The sequence below is a fragment of the Prinia subflava genome, chromosome 3, assembly GCF_021018805.1.
Source record: "Prinia subflava isolate CZ2003 ecotype Zambia chromosome 3, Cam_Psub_1.2, whole genome shotgun sequence".
NCBI lineage: Eukaryota > Metazoa > Chordata > Aves > Passeriformes > Cisticolidae > Prinia > Prinia subflava.
The window spans coordinates 91,134,109-91,146,174 of record NC_086249.1 but is presented as its reverse complement, the minus strand read 5'-3'; the positions used below and the strand labels follow the sequence as shown (position 1 = coordinate 91,146,174).

At 42.5% G+C, this 12,066-nt stretch overlaps 1 protein-coding gene across 1 annotated transcript; it reads left to right on the top strand.

The window, feature by feature from the left end:
* The first annotated feature begins 93 nt into the window (after positions 1-93).
* RBBP7 (RB binding protein 7, chromatin remodeling factor) lies at positions 94-9,231 on the top strand. Its single transcript, XM_063392898.1, has 12 exons — positions 94-260; positions 542-686; positions 2,491-2,633; positions 3,099-3,272; positions 3,582-3,697; positions 4,252-4,412; positions 5,341-5,467; positions 5,557-5,634; positions 6,209-6,285; positions 7,200-7,257; positions 7,771-7,881; positions 8,690-9,231. The coding sequence occupies exons 1-12, from the start codon at positions 245-247 to the stop codon at positions 8,756-8,758; spliced, it is 1,275 nt and encodes a 424-aa protein (XP_063248968.1). The 5' UTR covers positions 94-244; the 3' UTR covers positions 8,759-9,231.
* Positions 9,232-12,066: the final 2,835 nt, after the last annotated feature.

The following is a 12,066-nucleotide window of genomic DNA, read 5'->3' as shown; positions in this document are numbered from 1 at the left end:
CCCCGGCCCCGCCTGCCCTCCCCGCCCCCACCTGCCCTCCTCCGGCACCGCCTCTCCCTCTCCGCCCCGCCCCACCCCAGCCAGGCAGCCTTTTCTTGGCCGGGATCCTTTGCGGGCCGGCCAGCATCCCCCTCACCTGTACTGCCCCCTTGCCTTTCCCTCCTCCGCGTTCCCTGCCTCCTCTCCCGCCTCCTCCGTTTCTCCCCGCCGCCTCAGCTCCCGCCGCCGCCGCGTCTCGCCCGACATGGCGAGCAAGGACGGTAGGAGCCCGCTCGCTGCCGCTCTCCGCGGTGCGGTGTGAGGGTGCGTGTGCCCGGGGATGGCGGAGCGGAGCTGGGGCGCTCCGGGATTCCTCCCCGAGGAGCTTCCACGGGAGGTGGGAGCGGGGATGACCGGCTGCAGTTTTGTCCCGCCGGCCGCCCCCGAGGGCCCTGCGGGACCCCCGCTGTTGCCCCCTCCCCGCCGCGGTAGAGCCCCGCCGGGGCTGCGCCTCTCTCCCTTCACTTTCTCCACCCTCGGTTCATGCCTTCCCTTCCTGCAGTGCTGGAGGACACGGTGGAGGAGCGTGTCATCAGCGAGGAGTACAAGATCTGGAAGAAGAACAGCCCCTTCTTGTACGACCTGGTGGTGACACACGCCCTGGAGTGGCCCAGCCTGACGGTGCAGTGGCTGCCTGATGTGACCAGGTGAGAGACGAGGAGAGAGGACGGGGAGGCGCACGGCTCCTTTTCTGATAACCGTATGTGCTGAGTAACTTGAGGATAAAAACCATGCCAGACAAGAAAAATTTGGGTTACACTTCTCTTTGTTTGCTTGTAGCTTTTTATTTTGCTTACAGCTTTAAAAACCCTTCGGGTGTGCAGAAGCGTGGAGGAAAAAGGTCACAAGTAGATAATTCACCGAAGTCTAGATTAACCTAGCAGAAGGTCTTGTGAGGTGTGAACACAGAAATCTTTCTCAATTTATGTCTAAATAAGAGATCTAGTGCTCATCTATAGTTAATTCCGATGAGAAATCTATCTACTAAATTAGCTCATTCTTTAATACTGTTTTTCCTCGTGTGCACTATAGGTACTCTTCTGTCCAAGCTATAGTATCTACAGTATAGTGTAAGCTTGATATCTTTTAAGTCTGGACTTATTTAAGAGAGCATTCTAAAACTGGTTCTCTGCCTCCTGCTTTTGTCCCTGGTTCTTTGCTGAATTCACGTGTTTAAATTTCCCATTCTACCATATCCCCCTGAAAAAATTGTGTGTTCAGTTTAATTTCTTAAAGGAATGTGAAGATGGGGATAGAATCTGTTCATGTGCCAACTACTACAGAACTTAAATTGTTGCAGTAACGACTCAGGGCTCCACTGAGGTGGTGGACAAGGACTGGTATAAGGTGGATTTAGGTAGATTTCAAAATATCTTATGTGTAAGCTTCATGCAGTTATCAGAGGATGGTCTCTTTATTCTTTAAAGTTCCACTTAATGTATGGGATGTTTTACATGTTGGTTAGGTGATCACTTCATTTGGTGTACCAGAGTGTTTGGGGATGATGTTGAGAGATGTGAGCTAACTAGTCATGGCACAGAGAAAACGAAGAGGGGATTTGAGGGTGTGGAGCCCTTATGAGGAACACTTCTGCTTGCCTCGTATTTTGCAGATTGACTTAATGTTCAGTTTAAAACCTGGTATTTCCAATTATCCAGTGTCAAACTATGTAAGCAATTTAAGGCAAGGACTGCCTCTTTGTATGGCATCTGACATGATGGGACACCTGTTCCTGATGCAAGTAAGTGCGTGTGCATTGTGTTTCTTGTTTGATTTTGTATTTTCCCCTTCTCTACATTTGGAAGTGGTGTAGTCATACCTGTGGTAATTTATGATTACCCAAATGAGTCTGGATTGCTTGGATTCAGGCAACATAATTAGTTTGTTGCATTCAAGAATGCAGAGGTGGCTTGGTTTTTGTTGCTCAAATTTTTCCTTTCAGAGATAAGTGGCACCATCCACCCAACAAAATGTTGCATTTGACAACCAGAAGAGAAATTTGATTCTAGTTAAGATAACTGGTAAAAGCTCCTAAGAGAAGTTACTAAAATAGGTTGCCGCTTGTCCCCTCAGGATTTATGTTTTATGGAAAGGAATATTGATTGGTTCCTAAGTCAATACTGTGAGACTCTAGGGAAATTAGACCCAAGTAGGTATTGGTGTCACCTTTAACTGCTGTGCCAACTGTAACTGTCCCTTCTAAGCCACAGTGGCAATGTTTACTGCTGTGTATTGTCGCTCAAGCCTTGCTGGTTGTATCTTTGGTTTGCTCATGGCAGAGTCCAATTTGTTTTATTGCACAAGTTTTTGCAACAAAGGGGAGGATCTCTTAGGGAGCATCTCTTTTCTAGCTCCCTGAAGAGGTTTAAACCTTAAGGGTTATTAATGCAAGCTATGGAACTTCTGGAACTGAGCACATAATTTTATTCCAATATTTATTATTCTGAACAGGCCAGAAGGAAAGGATTATGCTCTGCACTGGCTGATTTTGGGAACACACACGTCTGATGAACAGAACCACCTGGTTGTTGCCAGAGTCCAGATTCCCAACAATGATCAGTTTGATGCTTTGCAGTCTGACAGTGAGAAAGGAGGTGGGCATGCACCATTCTTAGGTTCTGTTTGAGCAGTAACACTTCAGTATCACAACTTTCTGTTGTTCTGATAATGATGTTCTGACTTTATGTTAAATACAAAAGTGCACATATACTTACCAGTCCACACTAATTCTAGACAACTAAAAAAAAGGAAACTTTTTGTTTCAGAAGACCTTAGGTAACATTCATATGCAATCCCTACTAAAATTTCTACCAGCTCTCAGTTGTGGTGAAAACTGGTACACATCTACATCAAATAAAGACTAAGGCTCTGAAGGAGGATTCCAAATATCAAAAGTGTTAATGCTGTTGTGTTACATGGTGTGAGTCTTTACTAGTCTTTGCTTGTGTTTAATAAGGTGCTACCACTGTTTCTTAGCGTAGGGAAGATGCTGTGAAATGCTGTTTCAGTAATCTAAAATAACAGACAGAATAAACTGATGTTTTTCTGACAACTGGTAGAATCTGGTGGCTTTGGATCTGCAACAGGCAGAATTGAGATGGAGATTAAAATTAACCATGAGGGTGAAGTGAACCGTGCCCGTTACATGCCGCAGAATCCCTGCATCATTGCAACAAAAACACCCTCTGCTGATGTGCTGGTGTTTGACTACACTAAACATCCTTCAAAACCAGGTGGGTCGGACTCCTTGGAGCTAAGCAAAATATCTCTTGTCAAAGAGGGGTAAACTTGTGTTTAACTGTGACTGGGAGAGAGGTGGTGGGCTCTGGGACCCCAAGGAGGAGGCCCATATCTCCAATGACTTTAACTGCCTGGTTACACTCACTTTCGTAAAAAAATCTTGGTAGAAGCAGCGCTCTCTGAGGAAGTTAATGTATAAAATACAATTATTGCAACAGAAACAAAGTTCTTGGGTGATCACGATGCTCCTACGGATAAATGTACAAGGAGATACTAAATGAAAGAAATTTTCTGTCTTTCAGACCCAAGTGGAGAGTGTAATCCTGACCTTAGATTAAGAGGGCACCAGAAGGAAGGCTATGGCTTATCATGGAACTCAAATTTGAGTGGACATCTTCTCAGTGCATCAGATGATCATGTAAAAACCACATCTTTTCCCCTGTTTAGAAAAGTCCAACTCCTAATTTATGCTGTAGTAGAAAACTGGAGAAAATCTGTTCTAGTGCAGCTGTGTATTGTTATGTGGGGAAGCTCTCACATTTTGTAATTACATTTCTAAGGTTCTCAGCTGGCTTTAGGCTTTAATCAGCCATGAGTTCTTTTTAAGGTTCTTGATGTAAGAACAGAATGTTTTTATAGTAGTCTGCTGGAAGAAATCCTTTAAACTGGATTGGGTCAAGACATAAATTAGTAAGATTCTCAAAGATCGATAACTAATAGCTTATAAATGTCTTTGTGGACTTTAAAAGTGTAAATTGCTTTTGTGACCTTCTAAATAATCCTTGTGCCTTGAACTTGCAGAAAACTGATTGATAACTAAGCTCTCAGTTCTGGCATAAAAAGTGTTCTTTTTCAAATGCAAAGAACTGCTTCAGGAGTGTCATCTCTTTATATGTAGAGTGTGATTGATTATTTATTTGAAAGATGATACAATCAGAGTCTGCATTTGAATGCAATGTGGCTTATTTACAGACAGTGTGTTTATGGGATGTAAGTGCTGGACCCAAAGAGGGCAAGATTGTTGATGCAAAAGCCATCTTTACTGGGCACTGTGCAGTGGTGGAAGATGTGGCATGGCACCTGCTCCACGAGTCTCTGTTTGGATCCGTGGCAGATGATCAGAAGCTCATGATGTAAGTTAGGAGATTTTTGGGTAGGGCCTGCTGTGTCCTGCTGATGCCTTTTTTCAACCTAGAAATGAAACAACACACGCTTTGGAGATAATATTACCTCCCAATAATATAATATAGGAGGTAATATAAAAGGGATCTTCATTGGAGGTCTCCAGGGCAGTTGTGGAAGAATGTGCACAAAAGCCCACCCCCCCACAAGGGTGCATACAGTTTTATAAGGTTAGTAAATTAGCATAATTGATAAAAAAGCACAAATTAGGAGGACAACTGGTAATGCAATTACCCCCAGATCAAGCCCCTTCCCTGGAGTCCCCCCTTGGTACTGGCTGTACTTTGTTTATGCAAATATGTCTCAATAAGCTGTTTTCAACCTTGGTAGCCAGGGAGAACCAAGAGAGGATAGGGGCCCTTGGAATATGTTTTGTCTTTCTGCCTGGGGAAAGGGCATGGAAAACTACTAGAAAAACTAGCCACTAATACAATAGGCTACAAATGTATGTGTAAAGAATACAGAGAATATATAAAAGAAAAAAAAAGTAAAAATCAAAACAGCATCGCTGCCATTGGACCTAGTCCACAGCACTTGGGGAAAAAAAAAGGTCTGCATTTTGGAGTGATTTCATGTAGCTCTTTATGGTAATCAGCTGCAGTGATGGTGCAGATTCACTGAAATCTACATGTCTTTTAATGTGTTCACATCACTTGAAAAGAAGATGTAACTAACACGTATGTCAGCTTCCTGGTGCAAGCTGTTCGTGTACAACAGACACAAAATAATGAAAGTTTTGGAATGAAAACTGTAGCTTCAGAGTTGAGTTTAGTAATAAAAGCCGTAGTGGAAAAGAACTTCCTATAAAAACTTAAGTTTGTTTGCTTTCCCTTTTTCCTCCCTGCCCCCAACCCTTCCTGAAACCCTTCCCTGCCACAGCTGGGACACAAGATCTAATGCCACCTCCAAGCCGAGTCACTCAGTAGATGCTCACACAGCCGAGGTCAACTGTCTGTCCTTCAATCCTTACAGCGAGTTCATTCTGGCAACTGGCTCTGCTGACAAGGTTTTCACTTGAGTATACTTTACATTCCTAGGTAGTGCAGATGAAAGGCATTATAGTAAAACCAATTTCTTGTTGCTTGTGTCTCCCAGACGGTGGCTCTGTGGGATCTTCGAAACTTAAAGCTGAAACTCCATTCTTTTGAGTCTCATAAGGATGAGATTTTTCAGGTGGGTAAACTACTTGCAGTCTGTAGAAAAACCCCAAGAAGAGTACTGACTTGGACAAGAACATGTAGATTTCTGTTCTTGTAATACAAATCTGTTGAACCAAAATTCACTATGTTGCATTTGACAATTACAGACAGTACCATGTAGTTTATTTCTGCCTTTCCCCACTTGACTTTGAAGCAAGGAGTTAGTCAACAACTTACTGCAAAAAGATAGTGGATGTTCACAAGTACTTGAAGTACAAGTAGAAGGTTTCTCTAAAATAATGTGCTGTAGAGAGGATTAGGATTCAGATCTATTTTTGTGAACTCTGCCTATTCAATTAGATGCAAGTAATGGTGTTTTTTAGACAAATTTCATGAAATATGGTAAATCCGTAACAGTGAAATAATGTTGTCTGTTGAGTATGAGAAATCTTAAGACTAAAGCAGCTTGTTTGAACTACTGGATATCCTCTGTGCTGGAAGAAACTGATTTACAGAGTATAGTTAAAAATTAGTGGCCAGGGTGCTGGTTATTCAGATATGCTTTAGAAATCAGTAACTGCTGCACTGAAGTTGTTTTCTCTCAATAGGTTCACTGGTCTCCCCATAATGAAACCATTCTTGCTTCAAGTGGTACCGATCGTCGCCTGAACGTATGGGATCTCAGGTGAGGAGCAGTTCCTGTCTGTTAGTGTATACGAACAGATTGTTTTAAAAAAGCCTGCAGGCCTGCATTATTTGGCAGGTTTGGTTTGTGCTGTTCTCTAGCTTTCCTTGCTTACCTCAGGCGTGGTCTTTTAGGTATAAATAGAAACAGCACAGTACATTTGAAGTTACTTCTCCTCAGGATTTCTTGCTAATAGTATTGTTTTCTGTGGTCCACTTGTTGCCTAGATTCAAAAGACAAAACTTGCAACAGTGTTAAAGTGGTAGGATAAAAAGCAGTTCTTTAATGAAAGCTTTCAGGTGCACAGATATGTCTGTATGTGTATGCGTGACAAAGGATTTCTGCGATTTTTAAAAGGTTAATTAATTAGTTTATCTAGCAGGTACATCCAATAGGAGATCAATTGCCCCAGTAAAACACCCTTGGGTTTGCCTTTTGGAGTTGGTCCAGGGGTTTCTTTGCTGTATCTCTTGTTATGTCTCTCAGCTTCTGGTGGAAAACAAGATGTCCTTGTCAGAAATTCTGTTCTTAAGAATAAGACTAAACAGAATTTCAGGAATGTTTTAGAAAGGGTTAGGTAATTATTCTAAAATGTGAGCAAGGGCAGGAAGAATACTAGAAACCATGCAACTAAGTATTAAAGATCTACAAAGCTACAAATGTGGAAAAGGCAAAAAGTCTTCAGGCATCACATCAGTAAGTGATTTTTGCCTCCATGTGCTTCACAAGTTAAGATTCCATTTCAGTAATGACAGTGCCAGACAGTTGATATTTTATACCTGGTGCTTATGGATATTTCACAGTGAGAAATACCAATTGCAAATATGGGAAACAAAGGCCAGGAACTGTTCAGTAAAGCTGACAGAGAATCCAACTGTCATTTTAATAAAAAATTGTAAACTACTTTCTTACAGTAAAATTGGAGAAGAGCAGTCTGCAGAGGATGCAGAGGATGGGCCTCCAGAGCTGCTGGTACCCTTTTTGTTCAGGTTTCAGTGTGCTGACATGCTGTGTGGCTGTGAGATGTCTTGTCCCTGTGCTGCTGAAACTGCAGCTCTTCAGAAATCTTTTCACCTCCCTGTTTCCAGTCCATCACTCTAATTTGCTGTAGGCTTCCTCTCTTCCGTTCTGAAGGTGTCTCCATTTCTTGTGTGACTCTGTGAGTGCTCTGAGAGGTAAACAGAGTGAAATAGGGCTGGATTTCACAGCCCAGCCCTGACTGAAGAGACCATGTAAAGTCTATTGCTGTAACAACAGCAACATTTGTCTCAAAGGCTGTCTCAGCAACTGCCCCAGTGTCCATAAGCAGCCAATGGGAAGCAGTTGAACACACATTTTCCTTATGTCTGTTGTGAATCTCTAGTAGCAAGTTTTTCTTTGGGTAAGCATTAGCATGATGAAATTAACTTAAGAATCCTGGGTTTAAACAGACTTCTCTAGAGTTGAAATGGCTTACTGAAGTTTGTGGGGTTTTTTTTTTAACAGTTTGTTCATGGAGGACACACTGCCAAAATTTCAGACTTCAGTTGGAATCCTAATGAGCCTTGGGTAATCTGTTCTGTATCAGAGGACAACATAATGCAGATATGGCAGATGGTGAGTGTCACAACAGCTCCTGAGTTACTCTGAAGCTTGTTGTATAAATGAAACTGAAAAGGCTTGTTCTTCTTAGGGCAGCTTGTGCCTTTGAGGACTGAAAGTTGTCTGTGCCATATACTTCTTGATCTAATCAAAAAGTGTAGGACTTTAAAAAGAAAACCAAGACTAAAACAACTTGAATAAAAGCAACTGCTAGTTAATTCTTGGTTCCAAGTCCTAGATACTAATTAATACTAAGATTTATTCTTAATAAAGCAGTTGCCAACTTATATCCAATATTAGCCAAGACTTACTCTTGCCCCCCCCCCCCCATGTTGACTGTAAAGCAGGATGCCTTTTAAATCCCCAGTTAGTTCATATTACTTTACATTACAGGACATGGATCAGCTATCTTAGAAATGTGGAATAAAGTAATTTGGGAATAAATGGAGTTAAAAAACTCTAACAGACTTAAATGTATGTGACAGATCTGGCTTCTTTTTTTCATACCTGCTCTTGTTTTGTGTGTTTAGACTGCAGTTGAAATGATTCCAAATAAAATGTTCATAATGGGGCTAGTAGTTAAATGGCTACTGCTTTGCTGTTGAAATGGAGCAATGCAACAAGGCAGCTGCCAAATTGTAGCCACTGTGTACACATTCCTAAATTTGGCAGCCCTTTAAGAAAGGGCAGGGAGAAAATCCCTTTGAGGGGATGATGGCTGTGCCACCTTGGTGTTACCAAGGTTTTTTTCTATATGAAGTGTAGAAGATTGTTTTTAAAAAATTGTGTGTATCACTTGTAATGTAATGGTTTGTGTTTTCAGGCAGAAAACATTTACAGTGATGAAGAACCAGATATAACAGCAGCTGAACTGGAAGCTCAAGGAATGTAACTTTTCTTCTTTAAGGGGCTACTGGAATGACATGGTAATATAATTTGACTACTGTGTACATAAAATAAAGCCCTGAAAAAAAACCAAAAAACAAACCAAATACCAAACCAAAATACCCCACAATCACTGGGCAGAAGCATTCTATCAAAACAAGAATATTCCTAACTGGATTAAGCAAAAGGCTTGTATAATCAAGTTGTCATGGGATACCCTTGGTTCTGTGGGCACTTCGAACTCTTGTATACTGTACAGCAATTAGCTTTAGAGAAAATAAAAATATAGACCTATATTTAAAAATATAGACCTATGTCTGTATTTTTAAATAAATGTAGTGTGTTTCTGTAAATAAAATGGTCGAATCCTCACTCTTCACACATAGAAACTGTATAAAAAATCCCTTTTTATTAATATGTAAAAAGAGCTTTTCACTTTTACACACCACTTTTGGATTGGTTTTGCATAAATAAAATCTATTTAACAAAAAAAAAGTTTGGTGTGTTTAATGTCCATTGGCATCAGTTGAATGCCTTCTTGCATTCAGTAATAGAATAGAATTGAATTGCTGCCTGGTGATAAGGTTATGTATTTTTAGTTAATAACTTAGCCCACAGTTAAAGGTCTGGGAAGATTGGAGTTGTCTTCATGCAATAAGAAAAATGGAATAGATGACTTCTTCACAAAGGGAATGGGTATAGGAGGAGGTTTAGGGAAACCAGGGGGAAACCCAGTCAATGTCCTGTAAAGTTCAATTATAAATCTTGAGCAGACTCAAGTAACTTCTTTGTGTTTGGGTGATTAGTAGTTGGATTTTATTTGTTTTAGTGGGTTTCATGTGTTAGTGTGTTGTGGGGTTTTTTTGGGTGGTGGTAAAAGCACTGTCCTTTATCATTTTCTGAAGTGGTAAGGTGCCAGTGCCCTCTCAGTGGATTGGTTGTGTTTGGTTAGAGCTTTCCTGTTGAATTTTTTACTTAAATGAGGTAATTGGGCAGCTGTCTAAAATACATTAGTGTCTGAACAAGTAATAGAAAAACACATGGTTTGCTTCTAAACCTCAGACTGACTGAAAAGCTCAAGAATGTTGCCTGTATAGAAGCAAAATTTCATCATATTTGTCATGGATCTGCAGCCAGGTGCTGGATTATGTTGGGAGCTGTCGGACAAATCTGAGTATCTAAGTGCAGTTTATAGCTCTTAGCTGCTTAAGACCTTAATTAAATTAATTGCTGGCTGTCCTGATCTTCCTGCTCAAGCTGAAAAAAAAAAGAGATGACAGTGGTGACTGATACTGAAAATGTGAGACCTTGCTCTTCACTGGAACTGTAACAAGTTAGGAGCCTGCTGGGCTGGAGCTGCGTATCTGAAACTGCCTGTGCTGGCTCTGGTGGGGATGGAGTGCGTGTCCATCCGAGCAGGGATGTGGTGCTGGGGCTGGGGTTTGGATTTATGCCTGGAGTGGTGCTGATAAGGCTCCTGAGCTTTGGCTCTTGCTGGGCAGTGCTTGCACACTGTGTAGGTTGGGGGGAAGAGGCATGAGCTGGGACAGCTGACCCCAGATGGACAGATATCCCTTCCTTCAGGCCATGCTCAGCAGTAAAATGGGTGGAAGAGGGTGAGGGCCTTTCGTGGTGGCCATTGCTTGGATGGTGGCAGGCATTGACCCGTGTCAGGGAGGGGTGAGTGGTTTCATTCCCCCCTCACAGGTTCTGAAACTCCTCCAGGAGATTCCTCCTGTTCTCTCCCCCGCCCTGCTGGAGAGGTGCAGGTGATAGCACATGATAAGCATTAAACACTGAATTCAGACGTGGTTTCTGGTCAGGCCCTGCATTCTTTTGACAATCATTCTGGCACACACAGCTCTTGAAAAGCAGGAAATGAAGATGTCAATGGCTCAGCTTTCTGGAAAAACAAAATACTTCCCCGAGAGCATGGTGGTGGCTCCTCCTGGTGCAGATAGAGCAGTGCTCTGTGCCATAACCCCTCCCTGCTGCTGGTCCTCTTCAGTGCTCACTCCAAGGAGACCTCCTGGCTGCTTGGCACCAACCTGTAGAGCACAGCTCATCCCTAGAACTGGCCATTCCAGCTTTGTGTGTGAAATATGGCTGGGATTGTTCACTACAGTGTTTTTACTGCCTCACTAACTGAATGGGAAAGGGAAAGTGGAGTGTAGTAACTGCACTGCTCTTCTCCTTGCTTTTCTTATGCTACTTTTTCTTAATCCCCTGCCTGTTACCCAGGCACTCCCCTGCTTTATAGTCACTGGATCACCATGCATGGGCTTGTCTCTCCATCCCTTTTTCCATAATGGTTCCTGTTAAATTGATGCAGGTAGGTGGAAAAGAGCTTGAATATTCCTCTGGAAGGCTGAGACACTGTTGGAGTTCAGCAGGCAGGTGACAAGTGGACAGGATGTGCTTAACAGCATGAAAGGTCAAACCTGCCAAAGGACACCTTGACCACTGCTTGACTGACTGTGCTTTGGTCCTGCTGCTGTTCTGGGTGTACAAACATTAAAATGCCATCTACAGGAATTGGAAATTATTGCATTCTCTAATTAGGGAGTTGGTTTGCCAAGCCCCCTCCCATGGGGGCTCTTCCACTAGACCAAGTTGCTCCAAGCCTCATCCAACCTGTCCTTGAACACTTCCACAGATGAAACTTCAAGATGAGGCATCCACAGCTTCTCTGGGCAACCTGTTCCAGTACCTCACTGCCCTCACAGTAAGGAATTTCTTCCTAATATCTAATCTAAATCTACCTTTTGGGGTTTAAAGTCATTATCCATTATCACTCCTGCACTTGTGAAAAGTCCGTCTTTGACAATGACTGTGAAAAATTTGCCACTGTTCTTGATTTTCTTTACTGAAACGCCAAGAGCTCAGATCTGGATCTGCAGGGATCACTGCCTGGTGGTACCTTGAATGTCCCACAGAGCCCTGCTTCCCCCTAGAGCACAGGGGAGCAGCCACCTGGGGCCTACAGCTGCAGTCTGTGCCTGCTCTCTTGCAGCTGAAAGGATGGGATAATTAATAAGGCAACAAAAATGACAGCATAATCTCATTAACTATACCTGCATTTCAAAGTGCAGCAGTAAATCCAACCTCTGGACTGCTTTCTTTTCCCCAAGTCTTTCTCCAAACCTGTGTTCACACAGCTTCCTTCAGTAGCAGCAACCTCATATCAATCTTTTTTGGCAGCTCTAAGATGGCTCAATCCTGCAGCCAGGATTTGATTAGGAGTCTACATCTTATTGGCTAAAACTGTTTTGTTACAGAGAATGCAGTGCTAGGACCAATACGGTTTTTAATTTG